The sequence below is a fragment of the Diabrotica undecimpunctata genome, chromosome 5, assembly GCF_040954645.1.
Source record: "Diabrotica undecimpunctata isolate CICGRU chromosome 5, icDiaUnde3, whole genome shotgun sequence".
Taxonomy (NCBI): domain Eukaryota; kingdom Metazoa; phylum Arthropoda; class Insecta; order Coleoptera; family Chrysomelidae; genus Diabrotica; species Diabrotica undecimpunctata.
This window is the reverse complement of record NC_092807.1, coordinates 32,689,063-32,703,965: the sequence shown is the minus strand read 5'-3', so window position 1 is coordinate 32,703,965 and position 14,903 is coordinate 32,689,063. Positions and strand designations below refer to the sequence as shown.

The following is a 14,903-nucleotide window of genomic DNA, read 5'->3' as shown; positions in this document are numbered from 1 at the left end:
TTAAGTTTGTCTAATATTTTTGTTTTGCTATTTTGTCTAAATGTCGAAAGTAAAAAAATTTCGTAATAAATTTAAACTTCGACACAATATTCCGTTGCTAAAAACTAATGTTTTATTAAAGCTATGGGACTAACGGGAGGAACTGTGGGTCTGGCAGTGTCTCAAGCTAGCAGCTTAACCGGAATGATTCAAATGGCCATGCGAATGACAGCTGACATATCTAATCAGATGATGTCGGTCGAAAGAGTTTTGGAATACGAACAACTTCCACCCGAACCTCAACCGAAGAATCCAAAACCACTTCCCAAAAATTGGCCCAATTCAGGAAAGATTGATTTCCAAAATGTTAAGCTTCAGTACTTCGAAGGCGGACCTACGATTATAAAAGATTTGTCTCTAAATGTTAAGGCCACAGAAAAGGTAAGAGCATAATGCAATTAAATTTAGTTTAAATATCACTTCCTAAATAATCTCTAAAAGTTTTTTATCGTAATAAGTAACCAGTCTTAAATTTGTTTGGTATAAATTATTTATAAAAAACTCTTGACAAGGCCAATGTGACAAGGAAAATTTAGAGACAATACCTTAATGACAGTGATTATAGATGAATAGATTATATGTATATATATATATATATATATATATATATATATATATATATATACATATAAAGGTTACAGAAAAAAAACAGGTACTTGGCTACACCGAGTCTTAAAAATGCTTTTCGATCTTTATTGTTTTCTTGACGTCTTTGTTCGTCAATTCCGTCAATTTTGAGATCTTGTCTGTCATCCAGAGTTTTGTTTTTATGTAATTTTGTCTTGATATTTGGGCTTTTCCTGCTTCTATAAGTGTTTCTTTGGGATATGTTCATGTGTTCTGGATACCTCTTTCTGTTTCTCTTGTGGTTTCATGTGCATCAACTTGCTCTTTTATCTCTAGCTGTATCTGGAGCTGCTCTTTTATATCCAGTTTTCTATAGTTATTTTTTCATTGCGACTACAATTGAATTATGGTTGCAGTTAGTGTCGCATCCGGGATAGGCTTTTGTGCTTAGAATAATGTTTCTTAATCTTCAATTAATTGTAATATTATCAATTTGATTTATTTATAATTTGACCTTCTTTATTTTCTAGGAGATCTCCAACTATGTATGCGGCATTTAGTCAGTTAAATCCAAGTATCGGTAAGAACAAGATAGTTTTCTCAACAAACCTTGTGCATCTGTGGGTTCTGATACCCAGTCCTTATGGTCACGCCAGTCTATCTGACTCTTGAGTTTCATTCTCTTATAGATATGTTGATATTATTATTTTCATGTGTTTTTGAGCCTTTCCAATATCAGCATGAAACTCTTCTACCATCTCTAGCGTGCTCTCGTTGTGGATGCGTATGTTTGAGGTTAACGTCAAATGGTTATCAGTTTAATTTAATCAGTTATAGGAAGCTTTTAGCATATTGGTTCTCACTTATTTTTAATGAACTTGAAAGTAAACTATATAAAATAAATAAATCCTTTTATATATTTTAATATAGCTTAATATATTAATTTTTTAGGTTGGAATAGTTGGAAGGACAGGTGCTGGCAAATCTTCCTTGATAGCAGCTCTGTTTAGATTAGCTAACGTAGAGGGTAAAATTGCAATTGACGACATCGATACTAAAGACATAACTTTGAGGGACCTCCGATCCAAAATTTCTATCATTCCTCAAGACCCTGTTTTATTTTCGGGTACACTTCGTTACAACTTAGATCCATTTGAGGAATATACCGACGAACAACTTTACAAAGTATTGGACGAAGTGGAATTAAAAGATCCCAATAACATTATTAACAGATTAGAAAATAGAGTTATGGACAGAGGTTCTAATTACAGTGTGGGGCAAAGACAACTGATTTGTTTAGCTCGCGCTATCATAAGGAATAACAGGATTCTGATGTTGGACGAAGCTACCGCAAACGTCGACCCTCAGTAAGTATTTATTTTTCTGTACTTTTTTAATAACTAAGCTAATCTTTGATATAACTAGAGAAATAGATAAAGGGTTTTTCTTATTGATTTGATGCCATAGAAGTAAAAACTGAATGCAAATATTTTTGATGATCTGATTTTTTGGGCATAAAAATAAACGATGAGTTAACGACCAATATAAAATATACCGATGACACGGTGATTATTTCCAGTAGCGTAGATGAATGACAATAGACAATAGAAAGGGTTAATGCAGTCAGTGAGGACAACGGGCTAAGCCTCAACTTCAAGAAGATAAAATGGATGCTGATAAGCAAAAAAGCAACAACCTGCTCGACAGTTATGCAGCATTTAACTATATGAAAAAGGTCATCATGAGCAAAGATTTATCTCTTCCTTTAAAACTACGTCTAGTTTAATGCTACATTTTTCATGCTACGTGATTACTATATGGCGCGGAAGCTTGGATGCTGCCAGAGACGCTAACAAAAAACTAAAAGCATTTGAAATGTGGGTGTACCATAGCCTTCTTCGTATCTCCTAGACCGAACATGTCACCAAACATAGGTGTAATCCACAGAACTGGAAAAGAAGAAGAAATTGTAAGCACAGCTAAACAAAGAAAACTTGAATATCTAAGTCACATATTGAGACACGATAAGTACCGTCTACTTCAATTGATTATTCAGGAAAAAAAGACAGCGGGCGGAGGCCAGGGACGAGAAGACATTTGAAGCTTCAAAATCTGCGGAAATGGTTCGGGCTCTCATCTGTCGAACCAATCAGAAGTGCCGTAGGCAAGATCAGAATTTTCATGTTAATAACCAACATATTATTAGCCTGTAAAAAACCAAAAAAAGTAATAATGCTATTTATTAATAGGATGAATAAAATGTTTATACACATATTACAAAACAAGGTGAAAATATATAAAAATACAAATACAATACAGCATTTATTACTTATCACCAAAGAATTTGTTTTATCCGACTTGAGCAAAACGATCTAGCATGTCCAGAACAATATCGCCAGTGGCTTCAGCAATACACAGCCATCATAGGGAAATGAATTTCAATGGTTTTAATGTTTTGATGAAATCTTTCTCTCTGATCTTCACTGAAGTCATCTAAGTCTTCTGTAAATCGATCCAATTCACTGTGAAGATAGTAATGCTCATGTTATAACCTCATGTTCTTCTACGTGTACCAGATGCTTAGTCGCAATTTGGCGGTTGCCTGTACTCTTTAAATCATTTGTAGAGAGTCGTTGTCGGCTCATTGAATATATTTGTATCTTTCCTTGTAAAATTAATTTAAGAATGTAGTATTTAGTTTCCCTAAGGATATGGCCAGGGTAGGAAATTTTTTTTCCTTAACTATAATGAGAGTTTCTCGTTTGCAACCTGTTGTACTTAAAATTGCTTCATTCGTGCCATGTGCGGTCCATGTCACTCGTAAGAGTCTCTGTAAAGTCCACATTTTAAATGCCTTAATGCAATTCAGTGATCTAACCTTAAGTGACCACGTCTCTGCGCCAAGAAGTAAAATCGACCATGTTTAGCAATTCACAACACGTAATCTAATCACAAGTGAGAGACTGCGAGCCAATAGAAAATTTTTAAGTTTGTCAAATGTTGTTCTTATGTAATTGATTTTTAGTGTAAGTTCTTCATCGCAATCCCATTTTTCGTTGACCCAGATATTTAAATCGTCATATCCGCTTATAATATTTCCATTGAATGTCACAATAGTAATTATTATCGGCTATGGACCTATTACCATAAATTTGGTCTTAGTAGGGTTGATATCAAGCCTAAAATATTTACCACTGGAATCAAACGTATCTAACATAAGCTGCAGATCCTCTAAGATTAATGCTAGAATTACCTTATGTTCAGCATATCGTATATGTTCTTTTGGAATTCCGTTTATTTTAATACTTCCACTGTCTCCTTCGAGATCCATTTGGAATATCTTTCCCATGTATATATTATAAAGTACTGATAAGCCCTGATGTACTCCTTTACATATATTAAAGGTATCCCGGGATATGTCTCTTTTAATTCTTATTTCTTCCGTTTGATTTCAAAATAAATCTTGTATAATTCTGATCTCTTTTGTGTCTCTTTCTATCTCGAAAAGCCTATTTAGTAAAACAATGTGTCTTACGTTATCAAAGGCTTGTTGATAGTCTACGAAACATAGAAAAACATCTTGGGGTTGATCTTAGCACTTTTAAATCCACAGTTTGACTGAAAACAAATACCTCCCTTTTACCTAACCCTTTCACGAAACCAAATTGTGCCTTTCCGCTATTTTCTTCATATTTCGAATATAGTCGAGAATATCTGACACGAAGAAAAACTTTCCGAGCATGGCTCATAAGACTTGTGAGTCGATGGTCATTTCAGTCTTTGGGAATTTTAGGAATTGTTACAAAAGTTGATTTTAACCAATCATTTGGTATTTTGCCTGAATGATAATTCGGTTAAACAAATACGTGAGATGTTGATGAGCGAATAGTTTAAGGACTTCGGCATGCATATTATCATGACCCGATCTCTTCCGATTTTATATTGCTTTTATAGCTTGTTGAACAAATTGAGAAAAATTTCTGGGCCTGACCATTCTTCCCAGTTGTCTAGCCTCTCTCTAGTTTTCAAAGAGCACTTGGGAATATCTTACGGTGCACAGCTCTACCGAATCCAAAATCAACTTTTCATCATGTTTTAAGGATGTTTTAGATGATTTCTTTGTGGTACTGTAACCGTTATATTTTCGAACGGCTACTCGTGATTTGATTGGAGAGCTGGGTCGTGAGTAAGTGAATAACAAGGGGCTGGAATTGAATAACTACAAAAAGTGAATCAAAAGGAGTACTTACATGGATCTCCTGTACTTAAAATAATTTTAGAGTTGTTTACTGTATTAATAGGGTTGGTTCAAAATAATTAGTAGAATTATTATTATTAAGAATAATTATAAAATTAGTGTCCTTCATGCCACTTGAAAGTTTGTTAGTTTTCACGATAAGAAATCTGCAAAAAAGACATAACAGCAGGTTGTGAATACGAAAAGTTTTACCTTGGACAAGTTGCAAGATATTACAAAAATTCGATTTCCAAAAAAACGATCCCGGTTCAACTCTAAATTTCCTTTTGCTTATCTGATATGACGTTTTCAGTGCACAAAACGACATAAGGGATACAATCGTGGATGGAGTTCGTATTGAAATCCCACGGTCTACTTGTGGTCGGTATGATTTTCGACTTTTTAGAGTTCTGTAGCTTCGACTTCCTGTACTGTTATTTCATAGTCTTTATCGTGCTTTATTTCATGTGTTGTTATGGTGTTCGTTAATTGTGGTCTTGTTTTAGTTAGAAATTATGAGTAATGTCCTATTAAATTTAACTTTCATCTTCTAATTATATTTCCAATAGTAGTCTTAAAATTCCTTTAAGTTTTAAAAAATAAAGACTCCATAGAGATTTTTGATAATTTTGGGACGGTATTTTCGCAAATATTATTATTTTTTTTTGCGAACGACGGATTATATTTTACATCAACTATACAGATTACTATTTGTGTTTAATATGGCATTATATTACTTTTTTAGGACTGACGCTCTCATCCAGAAGACCATACGAACCAAGTTTGCAAATTGTACTGTCTTAACAGTAGCTCATAGACTGAACACCATCATGGATTCTGACAAAGTGTTGGTGATGGATCAGGGAACGGCGGCAGAATTTGACCACCCTCATCTTTTACTTCAGAATTCCAACGGTATCTTCTCTAAGATGGTAGAGGATACTGGTCCTGGTACGTGTGAGCAATTAAAAACAGTTGCGAAGAAGACGTTTGAGAAGAATTTATTGATTGAAGAGTGAATGTGATTAAACTAAGTAGTAATAATATAGAAAATAGTAAATTATTTAATTGTACATATACTAAATAAACTTTTTAAGTAAAAAAATTATACTTTTTTACAAAAACGTGGATACGAAGATTTTCGTCTTGCTGGTTAGTTTACAAATATATATTTATACCACGATGGAATCTTAAAAGTTTTAAATTATGTGAAGAGTGTCTTTAGATATACAGTGCTATACAAAAGTCTTCTCCGGCTCGTATTTTTTGAACGGGTATACTTATAATAGTGAAATTTTGAAGGAGGAAATAAACGGACGTAGACTTCTCAACCACAGACCACTAATAACTAGACGTTTTACGCAGGTAGCTCAAGGTCAAACTAAACTAAATGTCATTTATAGTACCGATACAAATCTGTTTACGAACACTAAAAATTATAATTGTCAATTGCCAATTGTCAGTAATTGATTAGCATGGTTATTGTGCATATATAATTATCTGCAAATTGCAAGGAAATCAAACTAATTGTTGTTTAATATCTCTAGTTTATTGTTAGCATTCCCTCAAATCAGTTCCTAAATTACAAATCACCTACTTCAGAGGTCTGTGTTTTAAATGTTCCTGGCGTTCAAATAGTAAGTATTTTACAGATTAATAATAATTAGTTTAATATGGTTTTCACAATAATCGTACAAAGTACCAATTCGTCAACAGTTAGACATGCCTTTTCAAATCCTAATGAAGATATTATATGATTTAGGAAGTAACTTAGTGTTATAAAAAATCCTAATTTATATAAAAACAATAATAATAATAATTTATATACACTCATGGACAAAAATATTGAATATTTTGGAATTTTCCAATTTTTTTTTGTACTCACTATTATTTCAAAATAATTTTAGATTACTGATAATACTCATATAGTAGGCTGATGTACTCAACTGGTTTGAAATATTTTGATGTTTATTTTGACGTTTATTCAGTGGTTAGTGTCATTCGTACATTGTATCAAAAAAATCCTTCTTCACGTAAAGGAAAAATCATACTAATTCGGTTATTTTTAGTTTAATTTATTAAGTTTAATTAAATATTGTTTTGATTTAACTAAGTTTAAAACAAGTATCCCACCAATTTGACACTGCGATGAAGTCCAAGTAGCACATATTGTAATTTTGTACGAAAAAGAATGCACAAAAAGGTATCGCACGACGTCTCAGCAGAACTGAATCTATAGTTTCGAACACTCTAAAAAGGTACCGCGAAACAGGAAATTTTGTACGAAGGCCTGGTCAGGGACGCCCAAGGTGCACAACCGCAATTGATTACCAAAAGAGGTTAGTCTTTGTATGTGGGTATATTTTATTTTATAAAAACCCTTAAAAGGGCAACATTACAAGCACGAACGTTTTCGGAACAACTGTTCCATCATCAGGTTAAAATGCAGGTTAACATGCCTGAGCCACCAAAATATTTGGGTAAAAACCCTTTAAAATGAAAAATGTTACCAAAGAATGTATATGATGTTTATAATATTATATGATGTTTAATATTTTAATTAGATTTTACTTCAGGTAACATACACCCATGCTTAAGTGAGTTCCAGTGTCCGGAGAGTAAACCTCTTCAAACGGACTACGGTTGGCAACTTGAGTTGCCAACCGTAGTCCGTTTGAAGAGGTTTACTCTCCGGACACTGGAACTCACTTAAGCATGGGTGTATGTTACCTGAAGTAAAATCTAATTAAAATATTAAACATCATATAATATTATAAACATCATGTACATTCTTTGGTAACATTTTTCATTTTAAAGGGTTTTTACCCAAATATTTTGGTGGCTCAGGCATGTTAACCTGCATTTTAACCTGATGATGGAACAGTTGTTCCGAAAACGTTCGTGCTTGTAATGTTGCCCTTTTAAGGGTTTTTATAAAATAAAATATACCCACATACAAAGACTAACCTCTTTTGTTATACGTGGTATACAGCCAGCTACAGGAATTATTTTCCTTGTGGATTTTAATTGATTACCGTTTTTTGGTTCTTAATTCTACACGAAATCGTTCATTGACATCGATGCACCTCAGAAATGAGCTATTAAATGTTAGACAAGTTAATGTGAGTTCACAAACAGTTAGACGAAGATCAAAAGAAGCAAACTTAAAGCCCAGACGCCCCGCCAAAGTTCCACGTCTTCTCCAAAATCATAAAGCGCGTCGTTTGGAATTTGCAAGAACACATATTTAGTGGAATATCGATAACTGTAAAAACCTTCTTTTTACTGATGAGACCAGAATCCTATTATGGAAGTCAGATGGTCAAAACTAGGTCTACAGAAGAGTTGGAGTACGATTCGCCAGCTGCAGTCTCGCCCAGACCGTTAGTTTTGGAGTTGATGGCATAATTCTTTGGGAAGGTATTAGTTGGGAGGTACGTACCGCACTTGTGGAAGTTATTGGACGGATGACTGGTGATTCTTACGTTTAAAACATTCTGCAAGATCATGTTTTGTCATATGTTGGTTACATTGAATATGAAAGATTCACGTTATTGCACGATAATGCTCGACCAAATATCGCTGCCATAGTGAGTAATTATCTTGATGAGGTCCAAATTTGAAGATTGGATTGGCCACCGTTTAGCGCGGATTTAAATCCAATAGAGCACATGTAAGATCACCTAAAACACAGCATACGACAAAGAAATCCCGTTGCAAATACAATAGAGCAGCTTCGGCTTGCTGCCCAGGATGAATGGAATGCAATTTCCCAAGGATATGTCCAAAATTTACTTGCAAGCATGCCGAGAAAGATGTAAGCAGTAATAAAAGCTAGAGGGGGGAATACTCGTTACTGATCATGCACTTCTTTCAGTTAAAACGACTTGTTTAAGCAATTTAAATTATCATTTAAGTTTAGAGTAAAATAACCTTATTTACCTAATATTAAACATTTATTTATTTCACAATTTTCTCCGCATAAAAACTTAAAATTGATCAATAAACACTGTTAAAATAAACTCTATTTTACAATAAACGACTTGATGACGATTGACCAGAATTTATTTTGAAAAAACACAAATTTGAAAATTCCAAAATATTCGATATTTTTGTCCATGAGTGTAAAAAAAAAACGAATATGGCACAGGCACTTTGAAGATAAGTTTGCTTCTTTATTGAGTCATAGATTGTATCCAAATCCAATTCTCTAGAACAAATAATTGATTGATTTTAGATTCCTCTTCTAATGTACATCCGAGAAGTATTTCAATGTTGTGTGGGGAAGCAAATGTAACAGAAAGTAAGTAACCCTGATATGTAATTAGTAGAAATTATTTTACTTGAAGTGAATCATGGTAAAATTATTATATTAACTTTTTGTTTTAGTTAAAATTTCTTCAACAAGTACAGATGAACAATCTACACACATGTTTCAATCATTTAAAATGTAGTAAGTATTGGGAAGATAACAATAATTTTCCAATTGGTTACTATTTTATGAAACTTTTTAGGTAATTGTACTTAAAATTTTTTATTTTGTATTGTCATCAGCAGATTTGTAAACATTCTCTAATATGATTAATTATAAAATTAACAGTTTGCTTGACCTTTGGATAGTGATACTAGAGTTTTTTATAAGTTTAATTGCCTCCATGTCATAGACCAGCTGGGGCTAAAAACTAGACATAGGAGCTTGCCTGTGTTTATAATTTTTAATGCTAAAATCTAACAAAGATATATGAAGATACCGAAACATTCTAGTATTTACAATAAATTGTTTAAAACTCACATCAAAAAACAGTCTACTAAGTCTCTCATGCAGTAATGCCACTACACATTAGTGGCATTACTAAATAAATATATAGTGGAATAAAGAAATTAAAATCACATTTACTTTTAGGTGTTTCCCTAAAGAATATCACACCATTAAAAATATTGCAGCAGTGTAATATATCAAGAAGTACAATTGTTTGGGAAAGTATATATGTACTATTTATTTCTTATTTTTACATTTAATATTTTTCTGTTACGGTTCTGTAATGTGGTCTAATTCAATGCTATGTATTCTAACGACTTTCGTAAAATATATTGTTTCCTGTTATTTCGTAAAGTTGCTAAACTGGTTGTCTCATGTATTATGTAGTGCGGAGAATTTGACTTCTCTTTTGTATTCTGTGTCACAAATATGCACACGTGTGTACGGTTTCGTATTACGGTCTCAATTAACTTAAATTATCGCATTCAAAAGCACAATACAATAGGGTGATTTATTGATGTACCCTCTTTCACCCAACGGCCAAAAAATTCTTTTCTGACCTGCAATCTCAACACTTCATCTCAAGACAGCGAACCAAACGGACCTAGTGCGTGATAGGTTCTAGCCATCGAGCGTCGACGGGCGCCCCGACACGGTACCAACGAGATTTCCTTGGCAACGACTAAAATACTTCAAAGGGTAAGTCTTTCTTTGTACAAACATCAATAATGAGTAAGACCAGTTAATTTCTTAATTTATTGACAGTTATATTTTGCTATTTTTCACTAACTGATTTACAAACAAATTATTTCATTTTTTCGTTATTATTATTTATCGAATATCATTTAACCAGCGACATCTTAAGTTTTATACAAAACAACAATTACCCCTAAAAAGAAAAAATTATATGGAGCATTAAGACAACTACACCATAAATATTCTTTGAAAATAAATAGTAAAAAGTCTTTTAAAGGCAGACTGTTTGAAGCTAAAGAGTTTTATAATGAAAATAAATTGGTTGACCTTTAGAACATTAATAAAATGGCAGCTATGGTAATTCAAATTCAGTAAGTCATCAATAAACAGACTTGTGGCTCAAACTATTGGGGGCCCAAGAATTAATAAGTTAATATTTGAGTCACTAAAAGCAACATTATCAAGAATGGAAGGAATTGATAAGCATATAGCTATAGTATTTGATGAAATGGCGATTATGCCAAGTCTTCATTACAATGAGCATAGTAGGTGTATAGAAGGTTTTAAAGACATGAGAGATGACAGAGATTCATATATAGCAGATCATGTTCTAGTTTTTATGGTAAGAGGTTTGAGAAAACCGTGGAGATCATCTATTTCATACCAATTTTATAGCAAAGATGGTGCAAAAACCCTTCAAATTAAAAACGTTGGTGAAAGTCATTTCTAATTTCTTAGAAGCCGCAGCCTGCTATGCAATAAGATCTGTTTCGAAGGAAATCAATTTAGCAATTGCAATTTGCAATTTGCAATTTATTTAAATATTTTTTAATTAAATTTTTATGTTAAATTGCTATTGTTATTTTTCTGACTTATTGTAAGCTTTGTCCATAAAACTGTACAATTTTCAGTAGTAATAAAGCATATTTTTATTGTATTCTAAATTTATATACAAAGTTGTTTTACAGATATTAAATAAATAAATAAATTACATTTTGTCTTATTTTTTCGTAAATGATTATTGTGTATATTTGAATTTAAAAATAATTTGCACCTTTTAAAATTTTAAATGCAATTTTTTTTCAAATATACCAAATTATGTTTAAATATTTTAAGCTTTATTTAAATTTTCCCACCAAAATTAAATTTTGAAATTCCCGCGTAATTTCCCTCTTGAATTAGTTCCGATATCTCTTGGAGCGCTAAATTTCATATCCAACTAAAGTGTTGTCGTGCAGCATCTAGAGGTAGTTGATTTGTGTTCTCAACTAGTCATAAAAGGTGACAAAATTGTCATAGAAAAGGTATTAAAAATGCCTATTTAATTATACTAATTTTGCTTGGTTAAATTTTTTAAGTATTTAAAATGTCCCCATCTACTTTCTGACAGAAATACATCTATCCTATTGCTAAACTCGTGTCATACTCATTCAAATGTGTCGAGAGAAATTTGCCGTAGACTTTTCAACAAATCCTTGTTTCAAAATACTAAGAGCAATTATTGTTTTAAATTTTGTTAACCAGAGTTGTAAAGTAAATGTTCGATAATCACATTCGTTATTTTACATTTTTTCACTTCAGGAGAGATTGTCTGAATCTGTCAGGCAGACTAGAAGAATAATTGGTCGACGAGATCAAAGTCTCGTAATTCTACACTTCAAGAAAAGTTCTTAACTAGTATAATATAGAGTCCATTCCAATCGAAGTAGTTTTCGTCATATGTCTCTATGGTTTTAATTGGGATTTTGTCTCTTTTTGCCATTAATATAGTTAATATAGTTAACTAATATAGTGAATCTGGTTTCTGATAATATGACCTTTGTTATCTGCAAGTGACCTTCAGGTGTATCATCGGCAGCCAGCTAATTAAATATAATGAATGTATATTCATAATTACAAAATCTTCAGTCTGACAGAAACCGACGAGTCTATCCCCTATTTAATTTCTGTCACCCAAGATAAATTCCCCAACACATCAGTCGACTTTTCATTTTTTAACTTAAACAATAGTGAAAGTCTTCCATTACTATCGTGATATCTTCTTTTTTTATCGATCGAGGACTGTGTCTAATTTTATATGAAAATGTTTAAATGAAACTATATTAGATTAATTTTTTGTAAATAAATTCGTCTTTCATTGAACTAGTATTATTCTGTTTGAGTACGGGGAAAAGTTATGTATTACTTCATCTGTTTCTGTGTCCAATAAAATTGCGACTCCATATCGGTCAGCGATACATCATTCCGTTTTTGGTTTTGAGTTTACCTGTCTATGGCCACTCAATTTTTCCTGTTTAATCTTAAACGCTTTTCTACACGAGGATTTTGCCTACTAACAACATCAGATATGCGGATGACACCATAGTATTTGCGGACAACTTAGAAGACCTACAAGTTCTTTTCAACAAAATCACGTATGACAGTCAACAATTTGGACTCGTTATAACTCAACTAATATAAACGTTAAGAAGACAAAGCTTATGATAATTAGCAAGAACAGAATAACAGAAGGTCAACCAATCCCCTGTAGAAAGACTGACGCACTACAACTACCTGGGCACCATAATAAATGAAGAATGGACCAACAACCAGGAGATTAGAGCACGCATCGGAAAAGCTAGAACCACCTTCAATCGGATGGGGGCCTTCTTCAAGAGTCACAACCGCTCTCTTGATACAAAAGTAAGAATGCTGCGATGCTACATCTTCTCTGTCCTTTTTTATTGTGTTAAATCGTGGACCTTGAACGAAGATATATGCAGAAAACTGGAAGCATTTGAGATGTGGCTATATCGGAGAATGCTTAAGATCCCGTGAACTGACCGAGTCACAAATGAGGAGGTCCTCAGAAGAATGAATAAGAACCGAGGGGTACTGACCACCATCAAATCCCGAAAATTACAGTTCTTCGGACATATTATGCGAAATGAATCCAGATATGCTCTCCTTCAAGCCATCTTGCAAGGAAAAATATTTGGAAAACGAGGTCCAGGAAGAAGAAGAACATCTTGGTTAAAGAACCTCAGAATCTGGATCAATACAACATCTGTGCAGCTTTTCCGCGCTGCTGCAGATAAGATAAAGATTGCCATGATAATCGCCAACATTCGTAACGGATAGGCACATCAAGAAGAAAAAGAACGACCTGGGAGGCATCGCGTTCTGAGTCAGTTGTAGCTTTCCTGTCGAATCTTAGTTTTCGATCATCAGTAACGCATTCTCTGTGGCTTGTAATTGCCATGACGAATGTCTAAGGACGTAAGGACGATGAACCTTTAATGCAGTGGTTTTGCCCGTGCCTTCTGCATTTTTATGCCATTGACTATTTTCTAGTTCTTCCGCCTTCGGGGCCAATTTATTAATCCTAGAATAAAAGAGTGCCCTACGACTTAGCAACTTATCCGCCCGAAGTCGTTGGGTAGTAAGTGGGGGATTGCTTAGACCAACAATCAGTCGGTAAATTTTCGGCATATCTTGCAACCCTCAGTTCGTTTAGTCTACAGACCATTGCAGTTGCCCAGAGTACGGCAAGTGGAGGCATAATAATGTGGAGTCATAATGTGTACTACTGTGGAGCCATAATAATAATGTGGCACGTGGAGCCATAAAATAATAATCGGTATTACTTATTTTTATATTTATTTTTGTCATTTATTTAATGTAGTTTTATTATTTAGCCATATTATTCCAAGTACTGGCCTAATTTAATTTTATTTATTGTTATTAGTAGTACTGTGGTAAAAACTACAACCCGAATCGACTTCTCAAATGTCAACGATTTTTCTCAGTGCTACGATATCGACAATTTATTGAATTATAAGAATGTAATTAATTTAATTTTGTTTTAAGAAAATCTTTATCGTACCTTGATCTTGGCTTTTTCATATTAGCATCCTAACCCTGGGTTAGTCTGGTACTTAATTCTAGCGACTTATACCCTGAATTCAATAGGATTGTCAGGGCAGACATTTGGTAGTTCGTTAACACTCGGTGGTAAGCGGCTAGATATTTATTTCTTTATTAGCACACAAATCCACTTCTTAATTATCATTTTTTCCGGTTACATCTGTTGGAAGTCCGAACTAGAGAAGGTACACTCGCCTTGTTGCGAAATTTATTATTTAGTACCGCTTGCAGCTTATCCGTGCCATTGAGGTATACCCTGAGTGCCAATAGAGAGACAGGCGAACACCGTTATTTCTTTTCGAAAGTAATATTCTTAATGCAATACGGCAACATTGTGAAAACTCACCCACAAATAACCATTATAATCAGGTGCCTGGTAGTATTTCATGAGAGTACCGTCGGGTAACATCATGGCATCAAAACAAACGCGCAGTACATCTGTTAATAAACAAAATAAAAAAAGTTGTTATCTGTGAGAGGAAAGCAAATGATAAAATCGGTTTATGAGGGATTGCGTAGAAGATATCAAGATATGCTTATAGAGGACGTCGCGGCATTGTGTGGAGATTTAACGAAAGTATCGGCTCGTAAGGTTTTCCGAATAATTCAAGGTAACAAACCTATCCAAAAACCAATCCATAAAGGACGTACAAAAATTGTATTGGACGATAGTACGAAAAGTATAATCTGAAGAAAAGT

At 33.5% G+C, this 14,903-nt stretch overlaps 1 protein-coding gene across 3 annotated transcripts in view; it reads left to right on the top strand.

The window, feature by feature from the left end:
• Window positions 1-5,910, top strand: part of LOC140441259 (ATP-binding cassette sub-family C member 4-like) — a 77,613-nt gene extending 71,703 nt beyond the window's left edge. For all 3 annotated transcript variants that reach the window (XM_072531867.1, XM_072531866.1, XM_072531868.1), the window contains exons 13-15: window positions 122-420; window positions 1,558-1,973; window positions 5,589-5,910. In XM_072531867.1, coding sequence (XP_072387968.1) covers window positions 122-420; window positions 1,558-1,973; window positions 5,589-5,862 — 989 coding nt within the window. In that variant the 3' untranslated portion in view covers window positions 5,863-5,910. The remainder of the gene's footprint in view (window positions 1-121; window positions 421-1,557; window positions 1,974-5,588) is intronic.
• Window positions 5,911-14,903: the final 8,993 nt, after the last annotated feature.